General features: G+C 42.0%; 1 protein-coding gene across 1 annotated transcript in view; it reads left to right on the top strand.

Moving 5' to 3' along the window:
- SLC12A3 (solute carrier family 12 member 3) overlaps positions 1-16098 on the top strand; it is an 86915-nt gene extending 70817 nt beyond the window's left edge. The window contains exons 19-25 of the mRNA XM_078784456.1: positions 1134-1211; positions 1512-1601; positions 5575-5686; positions 5908-5994; positions 8527-8662; positions 8824-8891; positions 15523-16098. Coding sequence (XP_078640582.1) covers positions 1134-1211; positions 1512-1601; positions 5575-5686; positions 5908-5994; positions 8527-8662; positions 8824-8891; positions 15523-15664 — 713 coding nt within the window. The 3' untranslated portion in view covers positions 15665-16098. The remainder of the gene's footprint in view (positions 1-1133; positions 1212-1511; positions 1602-5574; positions 5687-5907; positions 5995-8526; positions 8663-8823; positions 8892-15522) is intronic.
- The last annotated feature ends 661 nt before the right edge of the window (positions 16099-16759 follow it).

Below are 16759 nucleotides of genomic sequence, written 5' to 3'. Positions count from 1 at the left end.
CCGCGTCCAAGTGGCAGAGGGCAAGATGTGTTGATGCTTTGTAAGCAAATAGTTCAAACATTCTACCTTGTCACGTGCAGAGTCTGCCGTGGAGCCCGCAAAGAGGATGGGCGTATAAACACCAGAGACTGACTTCAACAGCAGCCATTAGGTTTTCTTCAGGTGGCTTAATCCCAGCAGCAGGTTGAATTTAAACAACACATTAGCAATTCAACTCATTGACCAAAAAGGGGTGTTCCAATTCAACCTGTGTCCCAATGACCAGAGGTTCCCTTCTACATACCTAACCATTTATGTATCATCAAGTGTTTGCATGTCCTTTATACCAAGAGGAAAAAGACATAAAATGTCAGAGCCCAATGATTTTAGTAATTGTGCTGTATAGAGTTAAAGGCTGTCAATCAGCCATCTTTGGTCAGATTACAAAACAAAATCTGCTGCATATGTATACTCTCATGTATTGTCTTTGTGCCAAGTTTGAACAAAATCGGTCCTTGCATGTCGAGAAATGGATGGGACACGTTTAAGTCGGCCATCTTGGATCTGATCTCGGGAAAAAAAGTGACGTGAATATGTAACCCACCATTCCTTTTCTGTCTGCCAAGTTTGAACAGGATCGGTAAATGCATGTCCGAGAAATGGTTGAGGACATGGTCAATATCAGGTTTTTTTTTAACAACTAAAATGGCTGCCAGTCTACCAGTGGGCCATCTTTGATGAGATAGCAAAATAAAGTAAGGTGCATGCGTATGCCATCATGTACTCTGCTTGTGCCAAATTTTAACAAAATCGGACCATGTATGTTCAAGAAATGGATGGGGACACGCTTAAGTAACCAAATGGCCGCCAGTCAGCCATCTTGGATCTGATCTCGAAAAGAAATGACGGGCATGTGTATGCCATCATTCATTATCTGTTTGCAAAGTTTGAACAAGATCGGTAATTGCATGTCCAAGAAATGGTCGAGAACGTGTTCAATATCGGGGTTTTTACAACTAAAATGGCCGCCAGTCAGCCATCTTTGATCGCATCGCGAAACAAAATGATGTGCATATGTATACCGTCATGCATTGTCTTTGTGCCAAGTATGAACCAAATCGGTCCGTTACATCATACATATATGTACGTTGCAGGTAACGGACTTTCAGACAGTGAAATCTGCAATAAGAAGAAGAAGAAGAAGAAGAAGAAGGAATCTGTACAGGGCACACGTAAGTATTACTCTATTGTTTATTTCACGAGTGATTGACTTCCCCAAATCATCGACTCCATCTCTTTACATTGTTCTATTCTATCATTTCTGAGTGGAAGAGGTGACCCTCCTTTCCATTGCTCTGGCTTTGTGTTTTACCCACTGCGCACCAAATGCAGTTCAATACAAAATATCTCAGTGACGTTTACATATTCGTTATATACTGTAGAAACCTTACATATTCGCGCATCATGAGGCCACATCAATATGTAACGCGGTATGATGTGACGTTTTTTTCTTCCTGTTGTCAACTTTGCAGGGAGCATGGCCAGCAACCCAGCAACCGATGTCTTCCTGGGCAAGCAACATAATAAAACAATCGACATATACTGGCTCTTTGATGATGGTGGTACGCAAATTCTATGTACAGTATTACGATTCTTCAGACTTCAGAACGAATGTTAAACCTTAAACTTGGAATCACAACGAATGCCACCTTATCATGAAAAACATGCTCGGATTACATTTGCATTTGCATGTGGGGGTTGTAGGAATTGATGGGAAAAATAAAAAAAGCAAAAGGGGGAAGGTGAGTGGTAGGAGGAAAAGGGAGATGAAGGGAGGTAAAGAATAAGGGAGAGAAAAGGAAAAGAAGATTGGGCGAGGAGGGGAGTTGGACCTTTTCAGTCTTTTATTGCAAAACGGAAACAAATGTTATTATCAAGTTATGATTGGACTAGAGAAGTTGGTTCAAACCTTGTGCAGTAAAATTAATTACTGACAATCTTCGCATCTGACTCTGCAACTGGACCGGACAGCATCAGCTTATGTGTCCTAAAATCCTGCTCTGCTGCTCTTGCACGGCCTCTCTATGCACTTTCCACAAGCCATTTAACACAGGTCATCTTCCATTTGCATGGAAATCAGCCAACATCACAGCACTACATAAAAAGGTGTAAAAACGGATCCCCTTAACTAAAGATCAATTTGCTTACTTCCAATCATCAGCAAGGTCATGGAATCCTTCATCACAGTTGATATGAAATCATTCCTTTTCTCCAATGACCTCATCTCAGATCAGCAATTTGGATACAAATCTGCCATACTGTTTGTACTCTCCCAATAATGGATGGAGGCCCTCAAAATCAGACATGAGATCAGAGCCGTCTCTCTGAACATATCTCGAGCTTTCATTACAGTTTGTATTGCCTCATCTCAGATCATCCTGCCTTGCTCTCCAAACTGTCTGCCTATCGAATCCAAGGCCAACTCCCCTCTTGGATGACTGACTTCGTAGCCAACATGTGGCTCTCAACGGAACCCTTTTTTCTCCTCTCCCTGCCAAGACAGTGTTCTGGGCCCTATCTTATTCCTAATATTCATCAATGATCTCACTGTCTCCCTGAAAAATCCTCTTTATCTCTTTGCTGATGACTCAACTCTCTGCCATGTCATTCCTCATCCTTCTGACAGACAGGTAGCAGCCTCTTCCCTCTCTTCATACCTTGACAAAATCACAAACTGGTCAAACACTTGGAATATGTCTTTCAATCCTGAGAAATCCCACACACTCCCTCTCTTCGAAAACAACATACCGCAAATCCTTCCATCTACTTTCTCAACAATCCTCTCGAAGAAGTGCAGTCTCTCATACTCTTGGGTCTCACCCTCAGCCATTATCTCTCTTAGGCAAGCCACATTTCAAATTTGGCCTCCAAAGCCAAACGCCGACTCGGCATCCTCCATCATGCAAAGTCCTTCCTTGGCACACCTGAGCTCCTATCCACCTACGAGGCTTTCATCTGCAGCTTGATAGAGTACTGCTCTCCCCTCTGGGCTGGCTCTCCTGCCTCATGTCTTTGTCAACGTGACAGCTTCCCTGCCAAACCAAGTCTTTCAAGATTATTGGAATCTCTTGCGATGAAGCTGATTCGATGGGCCTATCACTTTGCCATCGCTGTCACATTGGTGGTCTCTCTGTCCTCTTCCACATCATTTCTGGTCTTGCAACCTCTGCCCTCTCCGTGACGTCCACTATAGAGTCCCTGTATATAGAGAGTTGTGTCAACTCAAATTTGGACGCCATTTTGTGTCTAAGTGTGTCGGATTAGATATACATGTACATTCGCGATATGGGGTGATATATTCTAAACCTGCTAAAAAAAATTTTACTACACATATTTAGTCTTATTATTACATACAGGTGATATTTGTTTTGTCAAAAACTCAGCTATTGCCGTGAAAAAGAGCTGTGTGGTGATATTAAAAGTGGTATGGCAATGCATATTACAAGCCAACACTGCATATAAGAGCTAACATTATAAGTAAGACAAACCAATGCTGTCGTTCTCTGAATTTTAATAACTTTTAGAAAGGAGTGTGGGCATATCCAATATTTTTTAAAGGGTGCCGAGAGCAATTCCGGTGTAGGACTTCCAGCCGACATATAGTCTAACACACTTAAAATACAAATTCTGTACGTTGTATTGCCATATTTCTATAGTGTACAACTTTAGTTTTATCGACATTTATATTCAATTTCCATTGTAATGATTTAACAAGCTGCAAGTCAGCTTCTGTCTCTGACATAAGGAAAACGTCATCGGCATCTAGTAAGATTGAAACGTTCATTTATTACTACACCCTTGCCCAGAACTCTGATGGATATTGCCTGATCGATTAATATGTTTCATAGCTGGCGACTTAATTAACACTTAATTTTCGACTGCGCCAAGCCGTAATTAAACAGAGAAAAAACTTTAAAAAATACCTGCAGTGTTCACGGTTCGTCGAGTCGAACAGATATGGAAAAGCACAGATAAGACGTCGTATTCACCATAACTTGTTTAATTTCACCAGGAACACGATGAGGCCAACACCCCAACACAGTAAACATTCAGTACAAAACTTGGTTCATACATTCAGTACAGAACATGATTCATACATTCAGACCGTAAGAAAACTCTGCCCGTAATACAACACTCCGACCAGACCAACACTTCATCCCACTACGTTCACTCCTCACAAGTGAAACTCATCACTACTCCGTTCACTCCTCACAAGTGAGACTCATCACTACTCCGTTCACTCCTCACAAGTGAGCATCCCCCTCACAAGACGCATGAGCACTGTACAAAGCAAACAATAACTCGTCAAATTTTGGACGTATGGATGGCTGCACAACCCGCAAAAAAATTGAGCAGGTCCCCCCCTAAAATTGCTTTTATGCAGGCCGATTAGGCTAAAGATTTTAAACCAAAAAAATAACTTGCCTCGGAATAAGTTTTGAATGGACGGACAGACAACTGAAAACAAAACGGACCATGGGTTTCCCACCCCTATAAAATCAAAATTAATTCCCTCTGAAAAAGTACAGTGACATTGCCCGCAGACTACCCAACCGCAGACCAGGCAATGTCACTGTACCGGGACATTTCATCAATGAATGACAATATGCGGTCCGCTAGGACTACCCGAAAAAAATTGAGCAGGGTTCTTCCCACGGAAATGCATTTTTGGTCAGCTCCTTGAAGATTATAAACAAACACAAATCACTTCCCTTTAAAAGGGTTTTCAACGGACAGACAACCAAAAAAAAACCGAGCAGATAGAATTGCTTTTGAACATCGATCATCAAGCGGCGTGGGCCTACCTGGCAGAGTCTCGAGGAGTCGATCGCTTTCCAGCTCTTTCGTCTGACTTTCGCTTCCCAAATTTGTCTTCTGACTTTATCACTTAGAAATCTATACATCTTATATTTCCCAGATTGGTTTGAACAACCAAAAGCAGAACAACCAATCATTTTGTTTGGCAATAAACAACATTCCCGTACCAAGCTGACGTTCACGCACGGTGAAGTTAGACACAAAATGGCGCCATGAAATCACGTGACCAGAAATCTCGGGTCAGCGCATGGCGCAACTCTCTTTATACAGGGACTCTAGTCCACTACCCCCAAGCCAGCCCCAGACTAAGCATCCAAACAGAAATCCAAGTCTTTCCTTAGAAAATTAGAACTACTTTGTCTGTAGCTCAATGGAGTACTGCTCTCTGCTACGAGCTGGCACCCCAGCATTAAATATGTCTCTCCTGGATTCTGTGGCATATAAAGTTCTCAAAATATTTGGAATCTCCCATGGTGAGGCCGAAGCACAAGCCTTGCTCTTCCGTAAGCCTCGCTCTTGTAGAGGAGAGAAAAATTGTCCTCCTGCATTTTGTACACATACGCAAAGTCGGGAGGTAAACTTTTCAATTGTCGCCTGAAGAGTTGTACGTGAAATCATCATGAATCAATCCTGTCACTTCCCATTTAGGGAATTAACGTCAGTGGCTCAGGAATGAGGTTATCTTTGGCAAGAGATGAGAAAGTTTTCTCATTGTAGGTCTCACACTGCTCATCCCGTATCTGCTGGCAAGGAAGAAATGCTGGAGAAACTGCAAAGTGCGTGTGTTCATTGGTGGACATGGTGATATATCAGCCAATGAAGGGGACGCGTAAGTAAACAAAGTGGGAAGCGTTGCTCCTTGTGCACAGTATTTCTCATTTAGAGCGACAACTGTAAAGAAAATGAATTTGTTAAATCTTGTTTACTTCTACTTTCGAACATGTCTACCTACGTGTCAAATGCAATTTTAATGATGATAGATGTTAAAATAACCTTGGTTTTGGAGGCACATTGAAATGGTTCTGTTCAAATTACTTGCTCTGTCTGCAGAATAGGTTCTCTTCTGCAAAAATTTCGTTTGGGATTTACAGATATTCACATTCTTCCAGACTACAATCAACCACCACAACCACAGAAGTAAGGCTTTCAGGTTACATTCACTATATTTCCTAAATTTTGTAAACAAATTTTTCTTAAATATATATTTTTTCCACTATTTATTTATTCACAATTTTCGAAATGGATATTGCTATCAAAATGAATGTGATCTTCTTGGTTGAAGCCTCACAACTGCCTGTTTATATAGGGACTATCCTATCTATACGTATATACAGTAGTAGGTACATAAACGAATGGTTAAAGGTGGGGGGGCTTGTTTAAATGTAGAACAATAATTTTGTATCTATGAATGGAAGAAGGAATAATATCTTCTTTAATGGCCACAATTTTTCACATGTTCTTGTGGGGTCAGTCGGGGCACGTTTTTGGAACCATGTATTTCACGAACCGGCTGGCCAGGTTTGACGCGCGACTAAGTAGTTGGGGTGGGAATTTGTAATTTGTTCATGGTGCCGGCGATAGATTGCCTACTCTTCACCAAGGACACCGTGGGATGCTTAAAGTCCACCAAATACTGCCGGCAGATGGAACACCAGTTTAAAGTCCATCTGAGGGATGGCACACACATTGATGAATCACCCCACCTGTGAAACACTGGGATGACGGTTTATAACTAACTCGTAAAAAGCCCGTCAAAAATCACGGGCGGAGCAGTTTATTCGACGGTATCGCCTCGTGAGCGTTTGAAGTCTCTGCCTCGTGTCAGGTGTGCTTCTATCTTCTTTATTTATGAGATATCTTATGGATCTAAAGGAACGCTCCTTTTACTCTGCGGGCATTGCACATCATGTGCAGCGAAATTCACCTCCCTGCACCTTCCATTTATTGGTATTTAAAAAAACTGTACACCGAACTTGAGGCTCAGTTTGCAAGTCACCCTCTGCAATTCCAATAGAAGAGACATAATTACTCTTTTATGGAAAACGTTTTTCGAGTTTGTTTTATCCTCAAAAATAGACCATTGTGTTTAAAGATTGGCTTTTAAAACCTACCCTTATGAAAAGGTACAGACATCTGGACAAGCACACAAACTGACATTGTGTTTCATATGGTAGATGGGTGATTCCGACAAATTTTGGTGGACAGGTTGGGTGTGTGACAAGGCCAAAATGATTCCATTTTGGTGAAGATCCTGATCTGAGAATTTTTTGAAATGATTCTTCACTATTCAGGGATAGTGTCAAAAACGATATATAGCAATAGCACGATATCTCAAAAACATCATGGACGGATTATGACAAAACTTGGTGGACGAGTTGGTTCGGTGACAAGAACAAGTCGATTAGATTTTGGTTCAGGTCCGAATCCAGATCCGGCCTATCAGTGGGATATAAAAACGTAAACGGTTCAACCTGGCGGAGGTATGCGCTCTACTGAGTGTCGTGACAGTTACCCTTGCCAGAGGAGAGGGTATTGCATTTGGGTCCATTTGTCTGTCGGTCTTTGTCTGACTGTCCACACATCATTTGCCAACGTCGACTAAAATTTCTACCATTTTTTTTTCAACCGAGTTACTCTTTAAAGTATGTACAATTAGAATACAAGTACTTCTATAACTTATGTACGCTACAATTACAATGGGAGTACGTCTACAAAATACGTACTTTAAAATCACGCAAAACAAGTGTGAGTGAGGGTATGCAATCTTTGATTAGCGGGATATCTTTCTAGTTACCTCCGCCACCAAAGGTGGATGGAGGTTATGTTTTCACCCCTGGCTGTTTGTCCGTTTGTCTGTCTGTCTGGTTGTGAACAAGATATCTCAAAAAGTTGTGGACGGATTCGGACGAACTTTGGCAGAGATGTAGCGTATGTGACGAGGACGAAATGATTAGATTTTGGTGAAGATCCGGATTGCCACCGGCTGCTATAATTTTTCAAGTGATTCTTCACCATTGGGAGATAGGGCCAAAAACGATACATAGCAGGATATCTCAAAAGGTTGTGGACGGATTTGGACGAAACTTGGCGGACTGGTTGAGTGTCTGACAAGGACGATTCGATTCGATTTTGGTGAAAATCTGAATATGGATTCGGATATGAGAATTATTTAATATTCTAAGTGATTCTTCACCATTGGGAGATAGGGCCAAAAACGATACATAGCAGGATATCTCAAAAAGTTATGGATGGATTTGGACGAAACTTGTTGGACAGCTTGTGTGTGTGATGAGGAAGAATCTATTCAATTTCGGTGAAGATCCAGATCCGGATCCAGCTAGTATGATTTTTTAAAGTGATTCATTGAGTGATATGGCCAACCAGGTCGAGGTATGCTCTCTACTGAGTGCCGTTCTAATTGATGATGTAATTGTGGCCCCTGGACTTGTCATTGTCTATTCCGCTGAAAACCTTCGCCATCGCTTTGTTTTCCTGACCCAGCTTTGAGTACACATTTTCGGTAAGATTTTGAAATGACAGGTTTTTAGCAAACTGGGACTTAATGGTGATTCAAATTTATAGTCCAGGCTCTCAGGACCGATGTCGTTGTATACCATGCTCAAAATGTTTTCCATCATGGATGCCTCTCTATCTTGTCTCTATTTGCAGTGCAAAATATTTTGAAGATTTGATCTCAGAGTTCCAACTCGGTGATGCCACTCAGACCGCAGACTTTGCGGATGAGTCGTGGAACCATCTTCCTTGGAAGATTTCTGACAAAGATCTGGAAAGCCACCGAGCCAAGGTGATGGTTAAAATACAGGAAGCACACACCCTCTCGATACACTATATAATGTAGTACATGATGAGTATTGAGCATTGTGGGCTTTATGTAAACGTCATGACAGATGTCCGCATTAATTAATTTGCATTCATTCCTCACACTGCTGTCATATTGCCTTTCAGATCATGCGTCAGGTCCGGTTGAATGAGATCATGCGTGAATTGTCAGCGGATGCAGCACTGATTGTCATGTGAGGACGCAAGGCCTGTAGTGCTAGACTACAATTAAAGTAGTGAATGTTGTGTCAAATTAAAACCTGACGAAATGCATTCACCTGATCCATAACTATCACAACCATACATCTATCAAATCCATGATATCAAATCCATGTGCACCTGAGACATTTGGTTAGTTATCAGAGAGTACTGACAAGATGGTGCACAGGTAAAAATTTGAGGTCCCTTATGAGGAACTTCAATGCAGGTGGAGGCCATTAGGCCCATCAAGCCTACACAATGTTTGCCAACTGATGGTTGTTTGTACATGCTCTATCCTTTTTAAATGCTGAGCGTCAAGTAAGGAAACAGCACGTAAGACGCTCCCAGTTGTGATGCATATTACTGATTCCCAACCTTTCTTCTCATCCTCTCCCAACTCCTTCCACACCCATGTGCAGTGTGCATATTTCATAAATTGATTGCTTTTAATACTGTATATTAGTGACATAAATAATAGCATTTTTGCACAATCAGAACTTTCATTTGGATTGACATGTTTCATTCAGAGAGGTCATTTATAACAAATATCGACATCCTTGCACCAGCATGGGGCTGGGCAATTCAAAAAACGTGACGATTATGATATCCAAGTACCGGTACTCACAATATTCCAAGACACAAATAGTATAACGAGGAATATACTGTATGCAAATACAAACAAGAAAGAGCAATCAGATATTGCAGACCCTCGCCAGGATGTGGTGTCGGTGGTTTTTAAGGCTTTTGTGTTAAAACAAATATGGCGGCCGAACCATGTGACCGATGACGTCATCATTATTATTTTTTCTCCACCAATTTAGCCCGAGATTATGCTCAAGAAATTTCATCTTTATCGGATGAAGTTTTGTACTTGTCAAATTATGACGTCATAATGGAGGCACCTATGACATCATCATTAACAGATGTTATTTCCCATTGAGAGTTCTTTACAATGAGCCATGTCTCAATTTTTTCTATTCGGCGCTTTCGGAGATATAGCGGTGCAAAATTTTTCGGTTTTTCCAAGATCGTGGCCGACCCAACGTGACCTATGAATATGAATGAATGAATGATCGTTTTAAGGCCATTTTCCCCGCTCGAGCAGGGGTTAGCCTTGCGAGCCCCCTGACAATCATGGTTCCCTGTTTGAGGCAATGTTTTTATGGCCGGATGCCCTTCCTGGCGCCAACCCTTCGTCGCCTCTTACGATGCGCAGGGATACGGAGTACCTATTCTAAACCAGGGTACACACTGGGATCATTCATCCCAGCAAGCTGGTACTCAATTTGCCGACCTCGGAAGGATGACAGGCTGAGTCAACCCCCCTGGTGTTAATTCAGCGATCGACCAGAATTCAAAGCCAGGATCCTAAGATCCCAAGCCAGCACCCTAACCGCTAAGCCAACACCAGGCTATAAGCCAACAACCTAAGCCTACAAACCTAAGCCAACAACCAACATCCACGTGATCTATGATGTCATAATTATCATTACAAAATTCTACAGGTGGAGTTGCCCCTATGGTGCAAATTTCCTGTCAATCAGACCAACGGTTGCAGAGAAAATCATATTTATTCTGTGGGGACAAACAAACAGACAGACAAGCAAATTAAAAATCGGTCAGAGACCGAGGACTTCCCGGAATGTACTTTTTTATCGGCCATTTTGGATCAAAATGGTGGGAAATCTATATCTATACATGTATACTCTTGAAATCTATAAATGTATACTCTTGAAATCTATACATGTATACTCTTGAAATCTATACATGTATACTCTTGCCGGCGGTGTATAACTAGCAGCATAGCCAGCAAAGCTATTTGGGCGGTGTATAAACTAACAGATCGCTGTCTCCATCGATCTTGCCAAGGCCATAACACCTATCGGCTCAAAATCCTTTTAACTGTTGAGTTGGTAGTTTTTACAATGAAGGAAATACGTATCGGGAGTACATACGACATAGCGATTGTGAATGTGACAGCTCTGAGGCATCTTTCGCTACGCATCGCAGTGACGGCGAGCAACAACATGGCGGCTGTAAAATTAAAAGCTAACGATTTTCACGTTTTTGGGTGACCTTGAGCTTGACCTTGGGCCTAGAGCGTTAAAAATTGGACACAGTCTATTCCAGGGCAAGGCAAATATGTGTGTAAAGTATGGCGACACTATGTGCAACGATGTAGACGTAGTATTGCGCACAGACAAACCAACCAACCAACATACTTGCCCGAATCTATTCCGGCAAGTAACAAACAGACTCAAATGCAATACCCTCTCCTCAGGCGAGGGTAATAATGTAGATGCTGTCTATTTTTACTGATAATTATGTATACCTGTGGGCTGGCAGGATAGCTTAGAGGTATGCAAACTCGCCTCAAAGCTATCCATCCTGAGTTCCAATCTCGGCCCAGCTATAAACTGTCATCCACGTGTTTCACAGGTGCTTCGTCAATGTGTATGCCATCCATCGGATGGACGTTAAACTGGGCATTCCGTCTACTGACATTCGTTGTACTTAGGCAGTTAAGACCGAAAAATAGGGCCTATCGTTCATTTTTTCAGGAAAGCACCAAATTTGGCACAGATGTAGTGTGGACCTATACAATTGTTTTCCTGAGGGGCGCCCAAAAATTCAGAACCCCTGGTGGCCGCCATATTGAATTTCAACATGACCGCCCTCTGTGACCTATTTCCCTCAATAACTTCTATACTATGAGCGATAACACCACAGTTCCAGTGTCTTACCCCATGTTTTCATGGTCTCTGAATCCAATGGGATCAATTGCATAAAGATTGGCATCCATCATCTTTAATTTCAAGATGGCCGCCATGGTGTTTCCATTTTCCTTGAATCTCTCATAGTATTTTAGGTAAAATTTCAATTCCTAGTGATACACATTGTTTTATTGGTCTCTGATAACAATGGAATGGTATTAATTAATCAAAGTTACACACAGTTGCAGTTTTAACTTAAAATATTGTGGGCACTTGAAAGGTGGAGGCTCTCGCACAGACGCGTAGTACTACAAGCACTGTCCATCGCAGTCACACAGTGATGTGCAGGGCAGATTTCCCCTGGAGCATTTACAGTTGCCTTTACAGGCCGCCTTACAATGGCAGCTTGTAAGCTCTGAACATGCCTCCTGTATCAGTGGTATTGTGGTCCAAATTGATGTCCAAGAAGTCCCTGTTTTCATCCAGCCCCAATCAGCTGGTGATGGAAGTTCTGGGTAGGGCACAAGTGCCTCACTCCATACGTGTCCAGCCTGAAAACATGCACGTTTTAGGTGTTGTTCGAAGGAGTCTGCTGTTGGGGGAATGTGATCAATTGTTCTTGCCTTCTTCGTAAACAAGTGTTCGGCGCATGTCATTCACTGTCTTTATCTCGGTAGTCCGGTCATAGAGGATGGCAACATATCTTTCTATGCTCTGTAGTTCCATAGTAATAGCGTCCACAGATGGCCTATACGCGAGAGCATGAAAGGTCTGCGTGATGCTGGGGTATGCCTCCCAAGCCTTCCAGGCTGTCTTTTTCCCAATTTGGGCAAAAAATGACACTGTGTCGCAGCCAGTGAAGGCATGAAATAATGGCAAAGACTCGGACTTCCTGCGGCCAAGGCCGGTGGCAATTTTATGGATGGCAAGGTAGCGGTAGCTTTTACCAGTGCCAATGGCAATCCAGAGTTCCTCCACACCGTGTGACTGGTAGGTAAAGTAGTATGCTATTGCCAAGACCACAATACAAGACCAAGACCACTCATAGTATAGAAGTTATTGAGGGAAATAGGTCACAGAGGGCGGTCATGTTGAAATTCAATATGGCGGCCACCAGGGGTTCTGAATTTTTGAGCGCCCCTCAGGAAAACAATTGTATAGGTCCACACTACATCTGTGCCAAATTTGGTGCTTTCCTGAAAAAATGAACGATGCTTCCTCTTAACTGCTCTGCTATTAGTGGACGTTAAAGATCCCACGGTGTCCTTCCTCCGCAAAGATTAGGCGAGCTATCGCCGCACCCTGTAACAAATTCCAAATTCCTGCCCTCACCTACAGAGGGCATTGCATCAGCGGTACAACTATGCCCTCAGTTAATGATGCCACTCACTGCATGATTGTAGTGTACAGATAGAGTGTTTGACACATACATAAAATCGACAATGTGCCCATCTAATAAATACATAAAATCGACAATGGACCATCTAATAAATACATAAAATCGACAATGGGCCATCTAATAAATACATAAAATCGACAATGGGCCATCTAATAAATACATAAAATCGACAATGGGCCATCTAATAAATACATAAAATCGACAATGGGCCATCTAATAAATACATAAAATCGACAATGGGCCATCTAATAAATACATAAAATCGACAATGGGCCATCTAATAAATACATAAAATCGACAATGGGCCATCTAATAAATACATAAAATCGACAATGGACCATCTAATAAATACATAAAATCGACAATGGGCCATCTAATAAATACATAAAATCGACAATGGGCCATCTAATAAATACATAAAATCGACAATGGGCCATCTAATAAATACATAAAATCGACAATGGGCCATCTAATAAATACATAAAATCGACAATGGGCCATCTAATAAATACATAAAATCGACAATGGGCCATTTAATAAATACATAAAATCGACAATGGGCCATCTAATAAATACATAAAATCGACAATGGGCCATCTAATAAACACATAAAATCGACAATGGGTCATCTAATAAACACATAAAATCGACAATGGGCCATCTAATAAATACATAAAATCGACAATGGATCACCTAATAAATACATAAAATCGACAATGGGCCATCTAATAAATACATAAAATGGACAATGGGCCATCGAATAAACACATAAAATCGACAATGGGCCATCTAATAAATACAAAAAATCGACAATGTGCCCATCTAATAAATACATAAAATCGACAATGGGCCATCTAATAAAAACCACCGTTTAGAGGCCATTTTCCCCCGCAAGGCGGGGGTTGGCCTTTTCGGGGACCGTGGTTGTTGTTGTTTTTTTGGTCCCCTTTTTGAAGCAATGTTTTACGGCCGGATGCCCTTCCTGCCGCCAACCCTGTTTGTCTGGGCCATCTAATAAACACATAAAATCGACAATGGGCCATCTAATAAACACATAAAATCGACAATGGGCCATCTAATAAACACATAAAATCGACAATGTGTCCATCTAATAAATACATAAAATCGACAATGGGCCATCTTATAAATACATAAAATCGACAATGGGCCATCTAATAAACACATAAAATCGACAATGGGCCATCTAATAAATACATAAAATCGACAATGGGCCCATCTAATAAATACATAAAATCGACAATGGGCCATCTAATAAATACATAAAATCGACAATGGGCCATCTAATAAACACATAAAATCGACAATGGGCCATCTAATAAATACATAAAATCGACAATGGGCCATCTAATAAACATAAAATCGACAATGGGCCATCTAATAAAAATTACAGCTTTACCAGCTAAGAGACTTTACCTTGATGTTCCTCCATGTTTTTACACAAACTGTATTTAGTTGACTTTTTTCATCAAGTGCAAACTGGCACTCAGTAAAAAACACTGAAGCACTCACTACACGACTCGAGTACAATGTGGAGTTAACTGGTAGAAAGTCAATTAGATTGGAACAAAGAACAGTCTCTTGTACAGAGTTTACATTTAGCATCGCACGTGACCAGGACATCACACGTGACCAGGACATCACACGTGACCAACGTCTCACACGTGACCAGCACATACCACACGTGACAGGCGCAAACGTGACCAGCGCATCACACGTGACCAGCACATGTCACACGTGGCAGGTGCAAATGTGAGCAGCACATTACACGTGACAGGTGTAAATGTGACCAGCACATCACACGTAACCAGCACATATCACACGTGACAGGTGTAAATGTGACCAGCACATCACACGTAACCAGCACATATCACACGTGGCAGGCGCAAATGTGAGCAGCACATTACACGTGACAGGTGCAAACGTGACCAGCACATCACATGTGACAGGTGCAAATGTGACCAGGACATCACACGTGACCAACGTCTCACACGTGACCAGCATATATCACACGTGACAGGTGCAAACTTGACCAGCACATCACATGTGACAGGTGCAAATGTGACCAGCACATCACACGTAACCAGCATATATCACAGGTGGCAGGTGCAAATGTGAGCAGCACATTCCACGTGACAGGTGCAAACGTGACCAGCACCTCACACCTTTGCAGTGTATCCCACATTACCAGCACAACACAAGTGACAGATACAAACGTGACGAGCACATCACACGTTACCAGCACATCACACGTAACCAGTGCCTCACACATAACCAGCACATTACAGGTGACAGTTACAAATGTGACCAGCACCTCACACGTTACCAGCGCATCCCACATTACCAGCACAACACAAATGACAGGTGCAAACGTGACCAGCACATAACACGTGACAGGCACATTAAAAATGGCAGGTGCGACGGAGGACGTACATCTGTATGTCATCATAACCTGTGGTGTACTATGCGGATGATCGTGCGTGCTCTCTGCAGGAGCCTGCCCCTACCGCGGCGTGGTGCCTGCCCCAGCAGCCTGTACATGGCCCTGCTCGATACGCTTTCTAGAGACCTGCGGCCACCTGTGCTTCTTATGAGAGGAAACCAAGAGAACGTGATCACGTTTTACTGTCAATGATATACGCACACCTACTCTAATGTTCAGCGAAAAACAAACCGATGGAGCCATATTGTTCATTTAGGGGTTTGTGCTCCCAATTCTTTAGCATTCATAAGGGGGTAGAGTGTTGAAGTGTGCTACCCGATTACAAAACCAGTAATTGTTGTAAGTAACATATGACTACTTCTACAAAGATTGCAGGGAAAAGTGACCTGTACAATGTTAAAATGAGCCTTAAACAATACTCCTGTTGAAATGTAGACAAAACGAATTCACATTCCTGATTTCTCTTACACAGTGTACATATTGATTGTGATTAGACAAGAGAAAGAAGATGATAATTTTGCAATTATTATATCGTGCTTTGCCATAATATATGTTGTACTGTCATGCAGATGTGTAAATTGAGAAATTTCCCTTCTTTCATTAAAACAAACATGGTGACAACTTTATTCTTTTACTCCTTTGAGCTTTATACATATCTCTTTAAAAAAAAACAGCAGAATAGAGATCTAAGGGAATACCGTAGTCCTATTAATAATGGGGTACCAAATCTTCCATACATAAACACCCATAGGGGTAACATTCTTACACCATCTCCCACACATAGTAGGAGTTCATAGCTCCTACCTAAAGCAAGCAAGATTGGCCCAAGTCTTTGACAAACCTTCTGATGGAACTTGTAGGGTGAGAATTTGGAATTTGGTTGGGGTAGTGGTGACGATAACCGGTGCACTTATCCTACTATAATTCACCAAATGTCCGTCCATCTGTGTCTGTCTGTCTGTCTGTTTGTCTGTCCGTCCGTTCAAAGGTACCGCAAAAACGGCTGAACCGATCGCAACAATATTTTGGGTGGGTAATCCTGGGACCCCCTAGAGTAAAATTGGATATATTGTTTTTCCAATTTCAGCTTTGGCCTCCAGCATTTTCTGGTTTGGACTCCCACATAACGTTATTTTCCCGGGTACCGCACAAACGGCTGCACCGATCGTTGCACGGCTGCACTGCATGGCTGCACCGATCAGCTGCATCGATCGGACTCGGTGACCTCGGACAAAGACCTTTTATAAGGACATAGGTTGAATCCCGGCTTGAGAGAATGCCAACCCC

This window comes from Myxine glutinosa, chromosome 9 (assembly GCF_964187855.1).
Source record: "Myxine glutinosa chromosome 9, kmMyxGlut1.1, whole genome shotgun sequence".
NCBI lineage: Eukaryota > Metazoa > Chordata > Myxini > Myxiniformes > Myxinidae > Myxine > Myxine glutinosa.
Note: the sequence above shows the minus strand (reverse complement) of the source record. Positions and strands in the feature narration are given on the sequence as shown.